This window comes from Phasianus colchicus, chromosome 5 (assembly GCF_987193195.1).
Source record: "Phasianus colchicus chromosome 5, bPhaCol1.hap1.1, whole genome shotgun sequence".
NCBI classification, from domain to species: Eukaryota; Metazoa; Chordata; class Aves; order Galliformes; family Phasianidae; genus Phasianus; species Phasianus colchicus.
Window position 1 is genome coordinate 26,754,885 of NC_143440.1, and position 23,080 is coordinate 26,777,964.

At 38.5% G+C, this 23,080-nt stretch overlaps 2 protein-coding genes across 9 annotated transcripts in view; one reads left to right on the forward strand and one right to left on the reverse strand.

Moving 5' to 3' along the window:
* The window catches only part of ZNF106 (zinc finger protein 106), a 36,647-nt gene extending 32,875 nt beyond the window's left edge, over positions 1 to 3,772 (reverse strand). For 3 of the 6 annotated variants that reach the window (XR_016466881.1, XM_031593557.2, XM_031593555.2), the window contains exons 1-2: positions 3,616 to 3,772; positions 2,965 to 3,090 (exon numbers count right to left, since the gene is read on the reverse strand). The gene's annotated coding sequence lies outside the window, so the exon portion shown is untranslated. Of the gene's footprint in view, positions 1 to 2,079; positions 2,182 to 2,208; positions 2,283 to 2,964; positions 3,091 to 3,324; positions 3,528 to 3,615 lie in introns of those variants that run through there. The other 3 variants (XM_090141024.1, XM_090141025.1, XM_031593556.2) reach the window with 3 other exon arrangements.
* A 101-nt stretch (positions 3,773 to 3,873) lies between these two features.
* On the forward strand, positions 3,874 to 21,413 carry SNAP23 (synaptosome associated protein 23). 3 transcript variants are annotated; one of them, XM_031593564.2, is made up of 8 exons: positions 3,874 to 3,896; positions 9,458 to 9,561; positions 10,156 to 10,197; positions 11,915 to 11,963; positions 12,731 to 12,848; positions 16,176 to 16,328; positions 16,851 to 16,995; positions 18,999 to 21,413. In XM_031593564.2, exons 2-8 carry the CDS (start codon positions 9,505 to 9,507, stop codon positions 19,062 to 19,064), a joined length of 630 nt encoding a protein of 209 aa, XP_031449424.1. In that variant the 5' UTR covers positions 3,874 to 3,896; positions 9,458 to 9,504; the 3' UTR covers positions 19,065 to 21,413. The 3 variants fall into 3 exon arrangements, with proteins under 3 accessions (XP_031449424.1, XP_031449421.1, XP_031449422.1); XM_031593561.2 differs by lacking the exon at positions 3,874 to 3,896 and adding an exon at positions 4,190 to 4,330; XM_031593562.2 differs by lacking the exon at positions 3,874 to 3,896 and adding an exon at positions 4,192 to 4,334.
* Positions 21,414 to 23,080: the final 1,667 nt, after the last annotated feature.

The following is a 23,080-nucleotide window of genomic DNA, read 5'->3' on the forward strand; positions in this document are numbered from 1 at the left end:
CTTCCCAGAACCAGTGCCCTCGAGCTCAACCACACAGCAAATGTCAAAGACATGCTGCCAAATGATCCATCGACTACTCTGCCACTGAGACAGGAGGAGATAAAAGTTATTGCATGGGTCAACATCTGCTAAGTTCCTGCTCAAGGCAATGAAGCTGACTTTGCTAACTACCCTAACAAGACATCTGCAGGAACAGTTTGTATGCTGTCCCATGAGTAACACTGGATTTTTATAATATATGGAGAAGACACACAGACGAGATAAGAAGACTATAGACAGACACCTTACACAAACACAGCAACACATGCACAGGAACAAGAACCTCCTTTAAAGACTAGTTTTATGTCAAGCCAGGCTACAAATAGGTCACAGATCAGAATAATATATAAGCCCTAAGTCAGAATTAAAATGTCTTTTTAATTTCCTATAAGAAATGCTAGTAGTTTCCTAATAACCAGACTAAGCTTTCCTTGCTGTAAACTGAGATGGAACATCTCCTAGAGAAAGTGAACACATTACTGCTATCTTACTTACCGTGCACTTTTTACACACTGGCAGATACGGGGATATACACTACACTAATGTAAATGGAAAGCTGTTCAGCACCACTGTGGTACGCTGTCATTTCAGAGATCTAACATCCACACACCTAGATGGCTTTTTTAGACTTATGCAAGTTCCATTTAAGTGTTTTCCTGAAACACCATATTTTCCAAGCCTATTAAAGTTCCAGTTTCTCTTTCCAAATTGCCTAAAAAAACTTAAAGAATTATGTCCAAAAATGGACAGAGTATTCCAACTGAGCCTTCACTCTGGAGCCTCAAACACTATTTTCTAAAGAGTGAAACAAAGTTTCATTAAGAAACAACATAATGATCCCTCCACAAGATCAGGCACAAACAGCCTGCCTCAGTTAGATCTATCTGCAGCTACCAAAAGAAGTCCTGTCTGCTTATCCTGATAATCTTACACCACTTTGTATGATATCTCTGATGAAGAGGCCGTTACAAGCACGGCACAAAGAGATGCAAAATAAAGTGGTTTGTATTTCAGCAATTTGTGCATTTTTCCCCCCTCAGAGGTATTTGAGCTTGTAGTACCCTTGACAGGTACGCAAACTGTGTTTATATCACAGACTGTAAATTAAGAACAGAGGCTCAGAAACCAAACCAAAACGGACTGCTTCATATATCCATCTATTACAGTTCCACAGAATCAGATAACCAGCCTTGGCAAAAGAACTCACACTTCATAAGTAACCCTCTATAAAGTCCATGTACTACATACGCAGCTGACCTAAAAAATATCTGTTCAACGGAGAACGCACTGGAAAGTATTTAGTCAGTCACTGGACTTTTTCTATGAATACAGTCACCACAAAGTATTTAGAATCACTAGAAAGTGATTTCAGGTACTCAAACCACAGTAATCAGGTCACTTGACAGAAAACAGAGTTTTGGTGCCAAACAAATTCAAGTCAAGGATCCCAAAGATTAGGCTGGCAGGCATCAAATGATCAAGCAACAAAAAAAACAGGCTTCTGCTTGAATTATCACACCTGCGTAACAGACATTTCATCTCAGTGCTGAGTAATAACAGCTCCATTAATCTGGATTCAAAATGTAAAATCATTGAAGACCAGATGAGAAAAATCCATTACCCAGTAAGATAGAAATACTTTTTAAAAAATATGTATAATATAAAAGTATTTTGGTAACTTATTCCATTCTCGTTTTCACATCATCAGCTTGAATCAGGTAACATCTCAAAACTTAGGACACCATCTGGTGGCACAGTTCACAAAAGACAACTGTTAAAAATAATTTGATCAACCTAAATTTGACTCAAGATATCCTACAAACTTTAAAAGATAAAGTGAAAAATCAATAGGAAAAAATGCCTTAGTTTTATCTAAGCCTCTGAGCACCCCTATAGACAATCTGGGTATGTATTTACATTACAGTAATCGTGGTAATTCTTTGCACCGTACAGATATGAGAGCCCTATGTACATTAAGATGCATTTGACTGACATCTCATCAAACACACAACATTTTCAGACATATAGGCCAGATGTTACCTGAAATTTGGTATAGCAATTGGACAAATCAATATGATGGAAAAAGGTGTTTCACAAGTGATAAAACGGCAGAAGGACCAGCACAACAGAAAGGTGCTATAAAGGAAGGGAAGATGAAAGATTGCTCGCCCAATATCAGAAGATTCCAGGTTTGCAGGGGAAAGCTTCACTAAGGAGAGGAATCTCCAAGAAGAGATACTTCCCTAGTGGCAGTCAGCCCTTAAATGAGGTCTGAGAGAAGTGCAGCCAGGCTCCACCCCTTCTGGTCACAAAGCTGAATTGCCTTCACCTGTACTGCCAGGGCTGACCCGGTCCTTTCCCCAGGTGCTCAATCAGTGTCAGGCCCTGACTCAACAGTTCCCATAGCTTTGATCATAGTGCTTCAAGTGACTAACATAGTTTGACTAAAACTGTCTATTTGCTCGAATTGAGAGTGCAACAACATAGCATCTATTCAAAAAACTTCACATATAGAAATCAGTCAGTGCTGGAACATACACAGTGATGCAAACGCAGTTGCCTTTTACTGACAATTCAGTTGAAGCCAAGCAAAAGGTTAAAAAAAAATTACACTTCCATTTAAAAGAAGTAGTAGTCTGTTTCAGGTCAGGATTGGAACTTATTTTCTAAAGTTACAAAGCCAAACTTCATCAGCCTAAAAGATGTGTAACATTCACATTCATACCAAACACTGCAATCCCAATGGGGAGATACTCTCAAGTTCATGAACACCTTTAACCAAGTTTTTGGAAGGCTTAAGCTTTTTTTAGGCTCAGCAAAACTTAATTGAGGCTTAATTGAAAGAAGCGGCCAGTGAGAGAAGGCCACAAACAACCAGCAGAGATTAGGAGAAGCCCCAGGAAATGAAAGCAAAGTCCACCAAACCTCAATCTTGTTCTCTTAGGCTGCTGCTCAGCACCCGGCCGTGGCACCAAGCCTCTTCAGAGCCGTGCTTCAGGCAGAAGGGATGGAGGAAGATACAGCATTGCCGTGGACCATTCCATCAAGCCACTGCCACCAGAAATAGAATGATAAAGAAAAAAAAGCATATTCTCAAAAAGAAATAATAAACCAAGCTTTACAGAACAACTTCAGAAAGGGAGCATGGTTATTAATTGCCAAAGCCACTTCTAGCCAACACAAACCATCTCCCGTTCCACTGCCCTATGAGGAGCTGCTTCAGGATCCACGGTCAGTCTCACTGCAGGTTACTGGGCATTCATCACTACACCCGCTCACACTCACCAGGACGAATTTTGGCTTCACGACAGGAAGGACAGTAACTGAGCGACTCGAGCCCAGAGCTGCAATTCAGCCTCCGCAGGTACCGAGACACAGCCACAGCTGCACGCCTCTAGCAGGGAGCCGCGCTCACAAAGCCCTGTTAGCCGGGCTGCAAAGCGCAGCAGCACGCAGCAACGCGGGATGCTCATCGCACACGCCTCCCACCCCCCGGGCCCGCCGCCCCTCCGCAGCTGCTTCAGCCCCACCGAGCAAGCTCCCGCCAGGTAGCCGAGCGCTCCGCCCGCTACTCACACATCGCGGCCGGGGCAGGGGGCGGGCCTCCCATCCCCGCTGGCACCGAGCCCGCCCGCGGTCCGCCGGCCACGCAGCGCCCGTGTCGGGGCGACCCCACAGAGACTCGCGGGGCAGCCTCTGGCCACAGCCAATGCGGCAGCAGCAGACGGCCGCGCTGCGCGCCGGGAAGAGCTCCCGCGGCTCCGCGGTGCCTGCTGGGAAATGTAGTCCCGGCGCCTGTAGGGAGGAGTACCTGTGCTGGGGCCAACTGCACTGCGAGGGCGGCACCACCCTGTCAGGTAGGGGTGCTTATCAACTGATGATAACAATACAAAAGCCGTAACGATAAATTTATCAGTAAGGATGCTACTATAAACAGACGAAATGCAATAAACGTTGCATAACAATATATGCTGCTGTTTTTAAAGCGCACAGAGTTGAGGAAAGCGGCTCGCTATTGACGCATGCGCAAACCTCCAGCGCGCCGCCATGTTGAGTGTACTGCGAAAGTGAGGCCGCGTTCCCGCGCACTGCTCTGTGGGGTGGCCGCTTTCGCGGCGCCATGTTGGGAGTGGCTTCGCCGTCCGATGGGAAGCTCCACCTCCCGTTTCCGGAGCAGCCGTGACGCTTTGCGGGTGGGGGCTGCCGACGGGCGGGACATGGACTCTTAAAGGGGAGGCTGGAGGCGGCTGGGCTCGGCCTGAGGGCGGCGGCGTAGTGGCCTCCGGGAGCGGTAGGTGCGTGGTGGGGCAGGCTTGGGCTCGGCGGCTTTCTCCGCCTTGGGTGGGGCACGGCCCGGAGGCTCCGGTTCCCATTTTTGCCCTTCGGCCGGGGGCTCCCGAGGCGCTGCCGCAGGAGGCCTTGTCGCAGCTCTCCCCGCTCGGGGCCCTCGGGTTCCGCGGGAGGCCCGGCGGGGCGCGGGAGGAGTCCCCGCCAATCCTGTGGGCAACTGGAGCAGCCCCGGCTCCGTGCCTCTGTGGGCCGTGCGCCCCGCGCTGTGGGGAGCTGTGGTGTTCGCTCGCCCTGTCTCTTACGGTCTTTTTTTCAAGTGGACCACAGCTCCTGTCCAGCGATAGTAGTTGGTCTGACAGCCTAGGCCGCTGGGGTGGGGGAACTTGGGGTGGGGAAACCACTTTGTGCAACTTTTCTGGCCGCTGACCTTCCCCTTTTTGACTCTGCTAAAGGCCAGAGAGCACTCAACAGCTGGGTGGTGCTTTACTTCTCCTTTGTGATCAAACCTGGTGCTACGCTGTGAATGGCAATGCATCAGAAGGCATTTTTCAAGATGAGAGGTAATGGCCTCAAGTTGTGCCAGAGGACGTTCAGGCTGAATGTTAGGAAGAATCTCAGAAGGAGTAGTGGGGCATTGGCATAGGACTGCCTGAATATATGGTGGAGTTATTGAATCTGGAGGTCTTCAAAGATGATGTGGCACTGAGGGACATGCTTAGAGGGCATGATAGGGATGGGCTAGTGGTTGGGCTGGGTGGGTGATCTTAGTGGTCTTTTCCAACCTTAATGATCCAATGATCTCAGGGTGAAGGAGCAGCCTTCTCTGGTACCAAATGCTCTATTTGTTGTCTTGAACCATTAATTGGTTATTGACAGACCAGTAACATATCTGAGTGCCTGAGCTCCTCTGTCCTGCATGTCTTTTGATTGCTAGTTGTATATTGCTGTGTGTGCCCCTGGAAGAAACAATGTGTGTTGCTGACTGTATGTGTCTCTAAGATTGGTTGTTAACTTGTGTTGGCCAATAATTAATTTGGAAGAGGTATCACGAGGCTTTTCCAAAGACAGACATGGATTGTTGAGAGGATGTGGGGCTTGGTACAACACAGAGAGGAGGTGGTATTGCTAGTGCCTATTCTTCAGCTATCGCCTCTGTGCAATGTGCTCAGGAAGCTGATAAGATAGAGCAGGAAGCCTGCAGAGTAGTGTCTTGTTCTTAGTCTTGGCCTCCTCTCTCAGTGTTACAGACGTTTTGTTCATTTATCTTGTAGTCATAATAGCACAGAGGAGTACATTCTGGTGCTGATACCTTGTACCATGCTGTATTAGATGGGCTGAATTTCAGCTGCCTAACAAGCACAATAACTTCTTGTTTGTCTAAGGAAATGTCTGGGGGAAAAAAAACAACAGCAAATAATTCCTTCCATGTTGGCAATATGAAACTTGTAGGGGAAAAAAGCACAAAAAAAAAAACAGTGAAACCAAATTAATCCAAAGATGCCTATTTTGTAAACTGTCTTGTTTTTAATCTTTGCAAAAAGGCAAACAAAATCATAAAAAATGGTCAGATTTTTCTAAAAATATTGCTTCATTCACTTTCTGTTTTATGGGGAAGGCAGCTGCTGACTTAGTGAAGTACCTGAGAGCATCTGTGATCAGCAGGTGCTGTACCAATTCACTGCTGGCTGAAATTGCAATTCATGAGCTTCTGGCTTTCAGACCTGCTGTTGCAACAGCAGGATTATGTCATCTTGTATTTCATGCCTTTGTGATGAGATTATTTTGAGAGGCAGAGACTGCATTTTTCAGTCATATTTAATATTTTTGTGTTCATACTTGTATAAAAAAGCAATTGAAAGAACTAGTCACCTGGGAACTATAAGATTTTAAGGTTTAATTTGCTAGTATCCTTATTAGGGGTTTATGTTAAAAGGAGGAAGTAGATGACTTATTTTCTAATTTATCTGAAATGAAGAGGTCATGAAATACAAGTATTTGGAAATGAAAGGATAGGCTTTTTTATATCACAGCTTGCTAAAAATTAGTAACATGGAAATATATGGAAACATAAATCTCAGTACAGGAAAGACATTGAGGTGCTTGAGCAGGTCCAGAGAAGGGCAACGTGGCTTGTGAAGGGCTTGGAGAATATGCCCTATGAGGAGAGACTGAAGGAGCTGAAGCTGTTCAGTCTGGGGAAAAGGAGGCTGAGGGGAGACCTTATTGTTTGCTTCCAATATCTAAAAGGTGCTTACGGCGAGAGCAGGGCTGGTCTCTTCTCACTGGTGACAGGATGAGGGGAAATGGCCTTAAGTTGTGCCAGGGTAAATTTCAGTTGGATGTCAGGAAACACTTCTTTACAGAAAAGGTTGTTAAGCACTGGAATAGGCTTCCCAAGGAGGTGGTTGAGTCACCATCTGTGGATGTGTTTAAAAGCCATTTGCATGTCGTGCCCAGGGACATGATTTAGTGGAGACTTGTTAGAGTTAGGGTAGTATAGTTAGGTTGTGGTTGGACTCAATGATCTTTAAGGTCCTTTCCAAGCTGAGTGATTCTATATATGAAAGTTTTCATTTATTTCAAAATGTGTTATTTTGGAGGAATGGGAGAAATTATTAACTAACTGTATTGATGTTTTTAAAATGCAGTCTTATGCTGAATGCTGCTTTAAAACAACTTTTGTCTAGTTTCCACATGCAGTCTGTAATTACAACTCAACAAGCGTTTTTGTAGCCTTCTGATCACCTGCAATTGGTTTAAAGTCAGAGATCTGGAGGATGGGAAATTCTTATGGGTTTTGAGTGCTTCAGAAAGCATGACATGAATATACAGTGACTTGTTTTACAAGGAAGCACTTATTTTTTTCCCACAGAGCCAATAAGCCTTACACTTTCTTTACAGCTGGTACTGAAGAAAAGTATGTTTAAATAGTGTGTAAATGGTCTGCTATAGCTTTTGTTACCTTAGATATGTATTAGTTATAAGTCTCTGAAAAAGGCTTGTAATTTAAAAGACTGAAAAGACTATACAATCTCACATATGATGACTTCTGAAACTTGCTTACTTCTATACTCCAGAACTGGGAACTGAGAGTTGGTATGACTCAAGTTAGATAAAGAAACTCCTAAAATGCTTCAGGTGCTTTATGGGTATGTAGACCAACCAAATGAAGCTCTCTTAGCCAATGATGCTTTGAAGATGTCTGATACCACGCAGACAGGAGAGGCACTTTAGGGCTCCTATCATTACTTCCCTTACAGAAATTTTTTTATTGGAGGTTTTAAACTGTTCTAGAAAATCTCCTTTACCATCTCTTTCTTAGCCTTCAACCTGAACACTTTGTATAGGAGAGTGAATTTAAGGTTTTCTCTGAGCTTCTGGAGCCACTGACTTGAATACACAGCAAGTGGAGAAAGTCTGTGTAGACAAGCATTCCTTTTCCTCATTGTTCCTCTTGTCCAAAGGGTAGAAGTAACTTAATTCTAGTTCATCTTCAGCTAACTTATATCAAAACTAGAATATTAGTGTCCAAATTACAGTAGTAAGCTTATAGGATATCCTAGTGCAATTTGCATCAATTTGTGAAGAGGTAATGTCTTATCTGAAGCTTGTCAGAACTGGAATTTCCAAGAACTTTCTTCCACACCTCATTCTCCAGAATAAAGTATAGCAGAGAAGAGAAAATGGATTCTTGTGATGTGTTTGTTGGCATGCTGCCTTTGTTTTGTTGAACTTTCATTTTTATGAGGTAGTGATAGTTAAGCTGTTTGCTGTATCCTAGCTTTTTTTGTAGAAAAGCTTCAAGGCCCATTACTTCAATAAAATTAGCTTTTCATTTCAAACCTAGTTGTACATTGTTTGTGGGTGCCAATGTTCCTATATGAATGGTGGGCTAAGAGGGGTGTTCCACTGGAATGCATTAAACTGTAATTCTTGTAGTCTGATAACTGAGTAAATATTGCAGAGCACTTATTAACAACAAGGTAAATACGGCTGACTACCTACTTTTAAAAAGAAATTCTACTTTGTGTTTAGGCAAATGGAGATATAGATGCTTGTGAGGCATGCCTTGTTTCTTCTTTGAAATTTCTCTCAGCCATAGTAATGAACTAAAGTTGCAGAATGTTTTTCTTTTTGTTAAATAAAATAATCAAGTGACTGTGTGGCAAAGACTTGAGTACTCATTATTAATGCAAGTTGTGTTCAATTGGAATAGCTGGTCTCTTCCAGCAAAAATCATCTCACATTAAGTGTTGTAACTCCAGGAATGCCTTGGGACATCTCTATCTGCTAGACACCTGCTTTGTTCCAACTATTCCAATTATACATACAGCTACTGAGAGTATTTTTCCATCTTTGGAAACTGACTTTTTTGGAAATGTTTGGTTTCTCCTCAAATTATTCTTCTGAGCTTTTTGAGTGTTACAAACCACTGTGTGGTAAGTAATCTTATTACTGCCTAGACAATCTCCTTTTATTATTGTGGCACTGGCTTGCTTTACAGAGCTACTGTGCAGGTTGTATGCTTGTCTGCAAAAAGCATAGCTGGCCAACTCAAATGTAATTACAGCTTTTGAGTCCTTTAATGAATCAGTTTTGGTTATTCAGCTTGGAACAGATTTTGTAATCAAATTGTTGTAAAGAACATGCTTTATTAGCAGGGAGATGCATCTTTGCCATACCTCAAATAGCAATGGATGAAAAGTAAAGATGGGTAAGCTTGCTGTGAAGTCTAGAGAAACAAAAGGTGCTATTCTCAGTGATGTAAGAGCTTGAGAACTGATGAGAAATGACTGGAAAGTAGCACAGATAAAAGGTACAGCTACAAGACAGTCAGAACATTTATAAGTGTAATGAGTGGTTTTGTTTGGCTTCTACCCACAGAGGTCAGTTACCATAGCAAGTGTGAATTGAAAATGTGAACTACCACTGTAGACTGTTTTGTTCACAACAGGCAAAATGCTTCAGGTGTCCAAATAGGAGCATCAGAAGAGAAGTACAGGCATATCAGCAGAACAGTTCTTAGTGCCTTCTGAACATGTATTGTGCAGTGCAAAATGCTGTTTTGACTTGTATGGTATAATACTTGAAATAGTTCTAATGTTTAACTGGTATCTCTTATTTACAGTGTGAAGATTCTTTAACTTGATTACTTGCAAGTGATAGCTCCTCATCATGGCTGAACTATCACCTGAAGAAATTCAGCTGAAGGCCAACCAGGTCACTGATGAGGTAAGTATGTTAAGAAGCTTAGAGCAGGGTTAGAGCAGTTACCTGGCAAGATTATGGTATCCTTTAAAGACAATCTAGAGTGATGGTTCTGCAAGGATATAGCAGAATCTTACCAAGAGAGTGATTGGAAACTACTGGAGCTGAGGCTATTCCTGAAAATAACAATGAACTTTAAACTTCTCAATTTTAAAGCCACCTGCTTGACTGAGTACTCACCACCCAGTCCTGATTACTGAGAAAATACAGGTTGAGTGCCTTTCCTAATCATGTTGCTATTTCATGCATCTAATTCCTTTCTAATGAGTTTTATAAAAGGGGAAGTAAATGTATTTTTACTTATGACTTTCACTTGGGACAAGCGGAGTACTAGTGAATTCTGGAAAAGCAAGAGTTTACTAGTCACTGGGGAGAATTAAAAAAAAACAAACAACCAAACAACCACCTAGTATGCTATGTCTGTGTTATAGCTGAATACTGGAAGGGTTTGTGACCCTGCCAGTATGTAAACTAGTTGATGCTGCAATAACTGATAAATAACTTTTTCGAGGACTGATATATGCTGTTAATACATTCATAACATTCTTTTCTTCCTAGTCTTTGGAAAGCACAAGGAGAATTCTTAACTTGGCCATTGAGGTAAGGAAAAGCTTTTGAATTCCTTAGGTATGTATAAATTTGAATAAGCAGCAACATTCTAACTCTCACAGAGTGATTTCATTGCTTTTTCTTTTTCCCAAACTTTTTTTGAGACATTTGAGTTACGATGACTTCATATAATGTGAAAACCATTAGGCTTGAGTCGCAAAATCAATATTGTATTTTTAAGTGTTCGCCTTCTAAGCAAAGTGGTCAAATCTCCAGATGTTTCAGATCAGTTATAAACACTCATCTGTGACAGATGGCTTTGGCTGCTTCATTGCTTAGTTTTCAAAACAATTAATGTTTTTTCCCCTCTATCTCAATTTCTGTCCTGTTTTCAAGAGGGATGGTGGTGCTTAGTAGGGTGTGGCAGGATAGCAGAGGGCAGTGCTGCTTTTGCTTCTTCCTAAACAAAAGTAGTTCTGCTTATACCTTCTTACCATCTGTTCCCTAATTATAATTTTAAAAGCAGTTAAGTATGATAAGGAAACTCTCAACACCCTTGTCCATTACCTGAAACAAATCTGTATTTTGGGTGTATCTATGTGATACTATCTATTGTATCTATGTTGGTATCTAGATACTATCAGTGAGTTCCTCTATGCTTCTATGACTTATATATCCCATTGTAAGAAAAAAAAAAATCAAAAAAAACCTGTAGAAAGCTTGCTTTTTATTTTCAGAAATGCATAATGAAGAGCAGATGCCTGGCAGAGTCAATTCTGGTAGACATAACAAAGCTTATGTGATTCAATTGAGACTTTTGCTAGTACTTGTGCATGCAGTGGACAAATGGGAATGCAGAGGCTGAGCGGTAAAGCTAATGACAAGACTTCTAGCACAGAACGAGGTGACTTTTCTACGTGAGATTAGTTAAAAATTAATCTTACAAATGCGAACCTTAGTGTTTAATCAGTACTGCTTTAGAACCTACACTCACATCCAGATGGTAGCAGACTGCTGTGGAACAAAGATGCTGCTGTTATGAATAGGATGCTTGATTTAGTATGGCCTAATGACATCCTCTCAAACATGGATGTCAAAAACACAATGCAACAAGGTTGCATCTTCTGGTATCGCATTTTGGCAACTCTTAGAAGCTGAAGTAATGCCTACCACAGTTCTGAGCTGCAAGTTTACGGTAAAATGTGGATGTAAACTTGTTTGCTAAACTGAAGACTTTGAGCCAATGAAGAGCTATAGCTTGGTATGTTCCTCACTACCAATTTTTTGCCTGGTGATGGGTAAGTTTCTTCCTGATATCTTTATTCCCAACAAGGGTTTTCCAGGCTTTGTCTTGTTGGTTTTTTAAAATTACTTTCACTTGTGGCCTCCATGACTAAAGGTTTTTCAGTCCTTCTGAAAGCTGTAGGAATAAAGAATGAACTAAATGCCACTTACTAAAACAAGATATGCCTAGGTTTTGTTTTTTTAGCTTGATCTTTACATGGTTCAATCTTAAGTATTGTAATCAATTTTTATCTTGTTTTAATAATAGTAAAAAAAACTAAGTGAGATGGCATAACAGCTAGAACATTGTCAGCCTAGCAAGATCAAATTTCAAGTTTAGTGTAACTTTACTGTACAAGCTATTCCATAGCACTGTATTTCATTACAAACTTGTTTGACTTGTCAAACTTATTTTAGAGACATTCTGATTTTGCACTGGTGTATTGAAATGGCTTTGTATCACTAAATAACTTTCTTTGTGCAGTCCCATGATGTTGGCATCAAGACTATCACCATGCTGGATGAACAAGGAGGTAAGTTCTTCCCTGCCAGTGCTAATGACCAGTTCTATAACTATAAGAAAAAAATCATCATTCAAGTGTTGTGGAAACTAAAGGCTTGTTCAAGACCTTTATGTGAAAGTAGATGGCAAGTGATAGGATAAAGAAATCATCTCAAGTTGTACCAGGACAAGTTAAGATTGGATAGTAGGAAGAATGCATTTGTAGAGACAGTGTTCAAGCATTAGAATGTGCTAACAAGGGATGTGGTACAGTCCCCATTCCTGGAAGTATTTAATAAATGCATGGCCATGACACTAAGGGATATGAGTTAGTGATGGGACTCAGGTTGATGGTTGGTGTGATGATCTAGAAACTCTTTTCCAGTCAGCTGTGACTCAAAAAATGAGGTCTATTAATTGGATACTCTCATGTGCTTGTAGCATTTACAAGATAAAGTAGTTAAGAAATCATATTAGTTACAATGTAATGAGGCCTCTGCTACAGAAGCAACTTCTTTCCACAGTGATGTGACTGTAACTGTCTGCATTTATTCTAAAAGCAGCAACAGAAGTGCTGTTCTGAGGATAGGGAAATAAATTTTTTTAATACAGTAAAAATAAAAACCAACTTCCTTTATTTCTTTCTACAAAAGAAATGTCAGAAGGCAGGAAAGCAAATGAGACTTCAGTTTCATCTTTATTTCAAGCTGAAGCTTATAGATACCTGCTTGAAAGGAATGCATATACAACATGCCCATGAATGTTTGTATTTATTCTGGTTAATTGTTGCTCTTCTAGAACAGCTAAATCGCATAGAAGAAGGCATGGACCAGATAAATAAGGACGTGAGAGAAGCAGAGAAGACACTGACAGAGCTCAACAAATGTTGTGGACTCTGTGTCTGTCCTTGCAACAGGTTAGTTAAATTGGTTTGTGCATCTGAAGTTCTAGAGTATTCCTAGTAGCTACTGAATTCAGAGATGGTCTTTTATAAGAGCTAAAGAAAACAATTGCTTGTTTGTTCTGGTTTGTAGAGGTGCACTATCATAATCCTATAAGTGAAGCTAAAGCATACTTCATCTAACCATAGATTTTTCTTCTTTCACTGTAAATGTAGCTGCTTTGTATCATCTTGTAAATTACACCCTAATCTCCATAAAGCTAGGTGATTCTGAAATGTGCACTTGTTAGAATTGTTGCAAATACACATACAAATGTGACCAGGAACTACAAATAGCTATATGAAAAGACTGTAGTACATTAGAAATTTAACCCCAAAAATCACTGATCAGAAATTCTTCTCTACTAACTTAGATAAAAGCTTAGAATGCTGGACAATTCAATGTTAGAATTAAGTGTCTTGGAAGAAGACTTACTCTCCTTTTTCAAATCACAATAGTGATTTTCTAGATATTTAAAATATATATAAATGCTTTAGGAAAGAAAAAGAGTAGGATAACAGATCTTGAATTTAGATATTAAAACTTTCACTAGTGACTATGCAAATTCTTGCAGATTTGCTTCACAGTACTTCAATGTCATCTGTGTTTCTGTTTGCTTTTAGCTCTTCAGTGTAACTGGAAAAAAAAGTATCAATTTATTATTCCACTGAGAGGTAGCATAAAACTAGGTAAAAATTCCTTGGAGTAGCTTCCTTGGAATCTACTTATCCCACCAAATAATACTTTAGAAATCTTTTTTAGGATAGATACAGATATGGCCTTTGAGACTGAAAATCTTCGCTTTAATATCTTGAAAAAGGAGGTAGTTCTGTCTTCTAGGTAGATGTACTTACTATTTTCTATTAATTTTATCAAGCTGATGGACTTCAGGCATTTTCACACATACAGTCTTTGTTTTCTGTAGTTGGCAGTCTTATTTCACTGAAATTAATTAAGCTACTTACTGGCACTGGCACTGAGCGAACTTGGAATTTGTGAACTGCTATGGCATTCCAAATACAAAAATAATAATAAAAGTAGTAGTGCTATGTACCAAAATGAGCAGAGAATTTTATGCAGAAAAATTTGTGAGATAAGCAAGTGGAGGGTAATGAAGAGGAAAATGAATGTCTTCATTTACTGTATTAATTTATTAATCTGAGATACTTGCCAACAGGCTATCTCCAAAGCTTTTTTAAAATGTAAATCGGAATGTTTTTAATTAAATAGTATAGGTTTTTCTAATTTCCACTGAGCTTTAATCAGTTTGTTTATTAAGGCTTTGTGATAATGTGAGATACTGGCAGTACTCTAATATAATCTGTATACTAATCTGATTTACCTGTTTGCTGGTCTTTACTGTTCTTTCTTCTGTTCTCTAACACTGATGCTTGCTTTCTAAAAACGAAGACTAGGACGAGAAGCTGTATTCATTTAACTGGGAAAAGCAGATTTTAGGACAAGGTCAGTGGTATTAGTGCAGCATGTGCATTTAACCAGTTGTCTAAAGCAGTGCTTATGTTGGATGTGTGCTTGTATGTGCATGATATCTGCATGCAGGTCTCCTTGTAACTGTGATGTGTTGTAATATTGTGTGGATAGAAAATGACAGTTATCATGGGCTGCATTAGCTATGGCAATATTGACCTTACTAACCCTTGCTGTTTTGACAAGCTATATAGATTGCCTTACCCTTACAGAAACAAAACTTGAGAAAAGTGAATGCATAGTAACTTTAAAAAAAAAAAAAAAGTTTTTAAAATATCAAGCAGTGAAAACAGTGAGAGGTTTTGTTCTTAATAACTATACTTTATTTAAGCAATTTGTTTCTAGCTCCCTTCTAGTTATTTCAGATGAGAAAGTACTTTTCAGGTTGCTTGTTTTCTTTCAATAAGGTCTTTGCTGTTACCTGTTCACTGAATACTGTGATAATTCAAAAGACTAGTGTAAAAATCTCACCTGCTGCTGCAACATTAGCATGAATAAGATTAAAATATAATGCTCAAGCTATTTGCAGCAAACCTAAGGAGATCTTGAAGGCTGTATATGCACAAAATTGACTAGCTCAGGATTCTGCTGGGTGCAACATTTCTATTATGAACTGAGAGCTGACTTCTTTACTTCCTCTTAATGTATTCATACTAGATTATATTTCATAGAAAATAGAATGGTCTGGGTTGAAAAGGACCACAATGATCTTCTACTTTCAACCCTTCTGCTATGTGCAGGGCTGCCAACCACTAGACCAGGCTGCCCAGAACCACATCCAGCCTGGCCTTGAATGCATCCAGGGATGAGGCATCTAAAGCTCCTATAAGAATTTCCTATCTTGATTATATAAATGTCAAAGGAATGAGAAGGGAATATCTCTTCATTTTAGCAACTGTAACCTCTTCAAGTATGAAACATCTGGGCTACTGATGTTGAAGGCACTACAAATATTGAAATCAATTACCTGCAATTATAAAGTTAGATGTAATGAAAAATGCAATACATTGGCTTTCACATGTTTCCAGTGAAGCAGAGAAGTAATAGTAGTGTCTGGATTATACAGCATGAACATGAAAACAACAGCACACAAGTTGACCATTGGAATATTCTTCTCAAAGTACATTCTCTAGAGTTCATGAGGTGTTACCCCAATGTAATTCACTTTTGTTATATTTTCTTCCAGTGTTGCTTTTGTAGCTACGTGATTCTTAAGATTGCTTCATGTTAGTGTTCTATGGTTGTTTTTGTTGCTGTTTTGCTCTATTTACTATGTAGTAAAAGTATAATGGTACATTTCAGAATGAAGGAGCTGTATAAAAATGATTACTATTATTTTGAAATGCTTCTCAGGTCTCTTTTTATTTCCTTTAAAAAGGACTTGGATGTAGAAACTGATCAAATCAGTTGAGAGTAAGGTTGATCTTGTATAGTGTAGCTTCTTTATCCCCTTTTCTTCCCTGAAAAGTATTTATGCCCAACTGAAGATTAACTCTTGTTCTAAATACAACTTCTTGACAACATAAACTTTCCCGATACTGTTGTAAGCTTCCTCTATTCTGCTAAAGGATATTACTTAAGATACTGTGCCTGTATATTAACACAAGACAGGATTATCTAACTGTCCATAGAGTAACTTGGTTATGCTTGTACTATTCTGAGAAACTATAAAAAGCTTTGGCTAGGTAGTACATACAAATCTATCTTTAGGGCCCAAGACAAGTGTTTCTGACAATTCTAGATTAATGGGGAACTTCAGTCAGAAAACCATTTTTTTGAAAAAGTAGTTCAGATTTCTTATTTTTATGGAGTAGGACAAAGAACTTTGAGTCTACCAAAGCATACAGAACAACCTGGGGAGATGGAACAGAGAACTCAGCAGATCAGGTGATATCCATGCAACCAAGAAGCATGAATCAGCAGCAGCCACAGAATTCTAGAGGACCAAGTGGTGGATACATTACAAGGTTTGTTTCCTCATATTTATCAATCCCAAATACAGAAATCATAAGGTTCTTTCAGACATTTTAGGTGAAGTTGCTAAGTAGCAAGTTTTTTTTACTGTTATTTGGAGTAACTATTATTTCTTTGACAGGAGGTGGCAAGGATATAATACTACAGTACTGAAAGCATACATCTTGCACTTGCTCTATAGTGAGAACTGTAGTGCTCCAATACAAGTTACAGAATAATGTTTTTTTTAAAAAGTGAAAAACTGTCATACAATTATAAGACAAACTAATGTCTTCTAATGTGTCAAATTTTCTCTACTAGCTGCTGTTTTAAATGAAGGCATTTTTTTCTAATAGTGGATAATCTAATACTTTCCTGTTTGCTTAGAATGTGTAGTTTTTAAATGTTAGAAATGTACCTTGGCTTGAAGAGCTAGCTGTTGGATGACTCTGGAAAAAAAAAAAATATATTGAAGTTTAGAGTAAAGAAAAACATGTTCTTTCTTCATGGAAATTCTGTTTTTGTTGTTTGAAAAGGATAACAAATGATGCCAGAGAAGATGAAATGGATGAAAATCTTACTCAAGTAGGAAACATTCTTGGGAATTTAAAAAATATGGCTTTGGATATGGGCAATGAGATTGATGCACAGAATAAGCAAATAGACCGGATAAATGTAAAGGTAAGTGTCAAAGGTATTCTCTGCCTTCAGCCTAAGTTGACAACTTCTTGTTACTAAGAAGTGATAAAGAATAGGCTCACTCTTTCAGTATTTGCAGTAAAATAGGCAATTAAGACCATACAGTCCTGTAGTTGTAGTGATAGAAACAAGAATGATCTTGGTGTTTGGTTATGCAGCTGAAAATTCAAATATTTTCAAGTTCAAGAATCTTTTAAAAATGAAGTCTTTAATATGGTACAGGTCACTTGTCTATTCTGAAAATAACTAATTTGTATTTATCAAATGTTCTGACACTTATTGGAAGTAAACTGAGGGTCTGTTGCTTCCAGGTTATCTTGCTGTGCATGGGAGGGAATAGTGTGTGTTTCTTTTGTTACAATTTCTTAAATAATAGCAAGACTCTTTTGGAACTGCTTTTAAAAACAAACAAAAATCCCACAAACCATGGTCCTTCTCTTATTATCAAAAGGTGATTCTTTGCCTTAATTCAAAGTGTCTTGAGGTATGTCCATGAGAAATATGTTCCTGTGCATCTACAAAACCTGTTTTATTCTTATCTGTGCATTAAGTCAGTCCCAGACAGTAACATCTTTCTGCATCCCATCCTAACCCGGTGTTAAAGGTAAACTTCCCTAAATGGATAAATAGTATGTAAGTCTGTTTATGAGGGGCTTTCTTTCAGTGGGCAACTTGTGAGGAAGTTTATTCATGTTTTAGAAATCCCCATCTTCTGAACTGAATAGAAGCTTTTTAAAGGCAGTCTCTTTAAGAAGGGGAACCACAGTTTAATGAATGGTGTGTATGAGACATTTTTAAAAAGCAGAAGTAGGTATGCATTGCTGTGAACTTATAAAATGAAGTGGAATTGCAAGGTCAAAAGGTGAAAAGCGCCATAAGATCAATGATATCAAATATACAGAGTAAGATAGGCTAGAGTAACATAAATAGATATCAGCAGCATTTATGTCAGCATCTCAGTTTTGTCTTAACAGCAAAATTTTATGACTGTTAAGTCAGGTGTTCTTTAGTGGTGCCAGAAAGCACTGCAGATATTTCTACAGTAAGTGCTTCAAAGATGACATCATTCAGAGCCCATTACATTTCCACAGATATTACATATTCATCAATTACCAGTGAAATAACATATACACACCTATCTCAAGTAGTGATTTATGAGGTTTCCAGTCTTCTATTCCATGGTCTCATCTAGCATCCTTTTAGCATTATGACAGTCCAATCTACAGCCTTTTACTTCATCCAGTAGTCTTCCTCGCTTACCCTCTAGATGAACTTCCTTCATTGATGCATGCTTAGTAGAATGCCTATTATAAGTAATTTATAAGTACCAAAATTGTAACATTTGCTCACTTGGCACTTGGTCATTTTTTCTGGACATCTGCTCATCCTTGGATAGAGAAGTTTGGCAACCTGTCTTTTAATGATATATATTGGTGTGTTGGAAAACAATGAGGATAGAGGGGAGTATCTTGACATCTACCTGTTGCATCCCAACCTACTCCCAGAGTGAGACAGTTCCTTTTTGTGTGGAGGCCCTGGCTGCTTTTGATGTTTGATAAGCCTACTTACACTGTTTCATTATTGTTTCTTTTGCTGAAAGTCTCTTATTAAAACAGAATAGTATTACAACATGCTTTCTAGCCTATAGTGCTACTTAAATAACTATTCACATCTAAAAGCTATTACAGTTTTGCATGCAAGAACTAATTACATAATATAACAATTCAACAACTCTTTCTAAAAATATGCTACTAAAATGTGTGGTATATCTACTTATTCAAATCAGTTACTTCTAAAAACACTTCATAAAATATATTGTGGCCTACTTTTTCAAATAATAAATATTTTATATAAAATCTAGCTTATAAAATGGCTGCTTTTGTATTTACCATGATAATACTGTAATTCAGGAGTTTGTGTCAGTTTGAATTCTTAAACTGTTTTGTGTGTGGTTTGCAAATGATCTGTAAATTTGTCTTTTTCAGGCAGATACAAATAGAGATCGCATTGAGCAAGCCAACATCAGAGCGAAGAAACTCATTGACAATTAGAACCTATTGTAGTTGTTCAGTGACACTGTCTCTCCATTTTCAAGCCACCATATTCATGGATCTGTGAAACTTCTCTACTCTGAAATAAGAGGGGGCTGGGAAAAAATGAAACATACCTTTTCTATAGGGATTTTTTTAATTCATGTAAACGTGATTTTTGACTCCAAGAAAGTAGTCAACATAACTTCTATTCATTTGTCTTCACTTTCTTAAACTGCTCAGGGCTGGAAGTTCCATGGCTTTGAGAACCTTCTTGCATGTTTTACTCCCCCCCCCAGTCTCTTTTCTTGCATCCAAAATACAATTCATTACTGAAGCTGAATAAGCAGGGTAATGTGGATTCACAGTTGTGGAAAGCTGGAGAGGGCACTTTGCACTGTTTGAAATACCTCATAAGTTGAGCGTCTTCGATGAAATAGGGACTTGGTGACTATTGTTTGACTTGGATCTCTAAGCAGGCTAACCATGGTTTTATAGTTCAAACCACAACTGGTTTTGGGTTGGGCTTATGGACTACAGAATTCAAGTAGCCCACTAATTACTACTTCTGGGTTGAGGGCTTTAAAAACACTTCTTAAACACAAACTTTATTGTAAAGCTAACTGGAGGGGTATACAGATCTCCATTTCTTTACTGTAAATTGACATTTGGAGGTTATGACTAGGAAATGTTCTGTTTTTCTAGTAATGTTTGTGGTATGTGTTGATATAGCTGATCTAAAACCTATATGCATGTGAGTAGATCACAAAACAAAAATCCCCAAAGCATTTATTTGATAGAAAACTGTGTCTACCATCTGAAAGTTAGCTTTGAAGTGTTAAATGCATGTTAACTGGAAGAATCTGAATAGGAACAGAAAAAAAGCATGCAGCTTTCTCATATCCCATATTCTGTTTTGGCTAGTTGTTGCTGAAGTTTAGTTTAGGCCTTTCTCCATTGAAATAGAATGACTGAGACTGAGTATGGTTTGTCCTCAGCAGTGACTTAAGGGGAGCTTGTTAAAATTACCAAAAGTAAAGATCATCTTGTTATGATACTACTTTGTCACGGGTCTGGAAGAAGCAGTACACATGTAGGATCTGTTTGCTAGTTCTAAGTAAACTAGTTCTGAATAGATTCTTGACTAGCTTATTATTTCAGGCTTTGGGACTGGCAGCTGGAAACGCTCAATCTCAGTTGCTTAAAACTAAAAAGTTCTTCTGCTGCAGAATAGAAGACCAGCTGAGTGGAGGTACAGCTGTCCTCTTTAGAAGAGGAAAAGCATTTTGGTTTGACCACAATATACCCAGATTTATTCCCAGGGCTTTTGACAGTCCACAGGTATCTTGTAACCATTAATAGTAAATCCTCGGGCTAAAGAGATTACAGTAATCTGCTGATGGAAGATGAATGATGTAACATGTTTGGTTTCCAGTAGAAATACAATTTCTGTATAGTATGTTAACTAGTATATTCTCAGTTTGCTCCCAGTACAACCAGATATTAAACAAAAATCAAAGAAAACAACTAACCAAAGGATGGAGCTGCTGCATGTGGTAAATTGGCCAGTGATAGATGGTCATTTTTATGGGGTCTGGTTACTTAAATTGTAGGTATTGGCTTCTGACAGTTCTTGGAAAGATAATGAATTATAAAAGCTCCTGTTAGTAATGCTTAAAAACACAAGTAGCAAAAAAGTACTTATAGTAAACTTACTATATGATGTTCTTATTCCCTTTTGTGTGGGGAAAGCACCAGGGATTAGAATTTGTGACATTTTGGGGGGGTCATCTTGTTTTCCTTCCTACAAACTTCAGGTTAACTGAAGGAATATTTGCTGCTGATCATGAAAGCAAAGCATGCATTACTTGTGACCATCTGGAACAAATCTAAAGCAGTTACCTTAATGTATTTAGAACAGTGCAAGGCTGCTCTGTAGCATCTTGAAATGTTTTCTCCTTGCTATTAGAAGTCCATGTTCTTGATCTTCCCTGAGCTCTAACCACAAATTGGATGAGAGAATGTTGTGATTGGTACACAGAATCTTAACACTGCGATGAATATCACACAAGGAAATAATTTCAGAGACTCTAAGCTTGAGTATTATGTAAGTATCAATATTTTCTGATGCAGCAGGAGCCAAACCTGTCAGGGAGCTGGTGCTTTAATGTAAATGAACAATGCAGTCTGCTTCTTGAATCATCTTACTGTTGTCTGTAGAATAGATGCTTGCTTTCCATGTTTGTGGGATGTAATAAAAATGTGTACATCTTTATATTTCTGAATACTATTAAGAATGAAGGTTTACAGTTTCTGCTTTTGATTGTTAAACTGCATATTGTGCACAAAATACATACTTTTATAACTGAATGTGTTTTAGAACTATTTTTTCTTAGTTAGAAATGTCTTTGTTTAGTTTCCTGTCCTTGGAAACCTTGGCAGAACTAGTTGCTGCTGTTATGCAAGTAGGAAGTTTCCCTTCTATTTTTATTTCATAGAAACCCTAATGCTAACACAGGAAAGGAGGTGGCTGGAAAGAGAGGAAAAGACAGATCTGTTTTTTTTTTTAACAGTTTCCATTCCTGCATAATCAACAGTATCACCTAATGTCAATCTATCAGATGTGTCCATGTCCATCTTTTTGAAGGACTGATAAGAAATGAAACTCATCTTCAAGATGATAAAGTACTATATCAAGCAAGGATCCAGTAGATGAATTACAGAGTTAACTTTTTGGCAATGCACTTGAAAAGCTATTTAAAATAGTATTTTCTCTGATATTGTAACATGATTGGCAGAATGCACTTAAGGATGGAGGGATTACAGACTTTAAACAGTTCTGAGCTGCAAGAAACAATAGTGGTATCTAGAAATGGCTTGGAAAAACCGCTTCTCATATAAAGTGGGGCTGCTTAGTATATTTTTACTAAGAGCTAGGTTAAAAATAAATTTTTAGGAATTGGACAAATGGAGTATATAATTCTGAATGTGTTGGCCTTTAGGCATATTTATACAGTAATTCATGGTATACTATGAGATTTGAGCTAGCCTATGTCTTGGTGAAAAGTGAGTAAGGTTTGTATGAGCTGCAGTACATATTGCTTGTGCAGTAGCTTGCAAAACTCCCTCCTCTGTAAAGGCTTTGCTGTGGAAAAAATTTGCTTATTTGCCTTTGCACTTGAAATAATAGTACTTTATCTAAGTACTAACTGAATAAAGAGATGCAGTTAAAAAAAGAAAATTGGAGAGCAAATCAATATGAAAGACAATACCTTAATTAAAAATCAATCCATTTAACTTTTTCTAGCTCAATTTCCAAAGTAAAATGATATGAGACTTTTGTGCATGGAAATAAAATCCTTTTGCATAAGGGGTGAGGAGAAGGGAAAACAAAAATTGCTCATGTAAAACTGCTGATTAAGTGTAGTGATGAAATGTCACTTAACAGAATGCCATTCCATACTTGAACACATTTATTACTGTGACCTAGAACATGAAATTTTTTTCTTGAAACAAATCCCCTTCTATTTTGATACAGATTTGTATAGTCTAAGACTAACTCAGCAGCATTTAATATTTTTCCTGGTGTCTTCCATTTGTTTGATGAAACTTCTGGTAGCTGCTGTAACTCCAAAGTAGCAGATGAGCCTAGCCATGAGTAACTGGAAGGTTTTTAAATGTACTGGCAATCACATAAACAACAGAAATGCTGACATAGTATCTCAAATATTTCCAAAACCACTGAGATTTTTTTATGGCAGTGCCAACTGTCACTTTTTCAAGTATTCTGCTGCTCTTCTGTTTCCTAATACGTATGTATGTAAGAACAGAATATATTTGAATAGACAAAGAATGCTGATAAACAAAACATAAGCTTAAGAGGAGCAGCATGCCTGAGCACGAGTATTTTCAGCTTAAAAAAAAAAAACCACCCACAAACCCACAACATAGTATTGCAAAGTGCGTGATATTAATGATGAATTATCCCATTAGGTCAGTTGCTTCTGTCCCATGCATTGGGAAATCTGATAAAATGG

Excerpts from the sequence above, each read along its gene's own strand:
- SNAP23 (XM_031593564.2), top strand. The coding sequence starts at position 9,505 with ATGGCTGAACTATCACCTGAAGAAATTCAGCTGAAGGCCAACCAGGTC. Across the intron at positions 12,849-16,175 it reads TGTGTCTGTCCTTGCAACAG|GACAAAGAACTTTGAGTCTA; the intron begins GTTAGTTAAATT and ends TTTATGGAGTAG. Across the intron at positions 16,996-18,998 it reads TAGACCGGATAAATGTAAAG|GCAGATACAAATAGAGATCG; the intron begins GTAAGTGTCAAA and ends TGTCTTTTTCAG.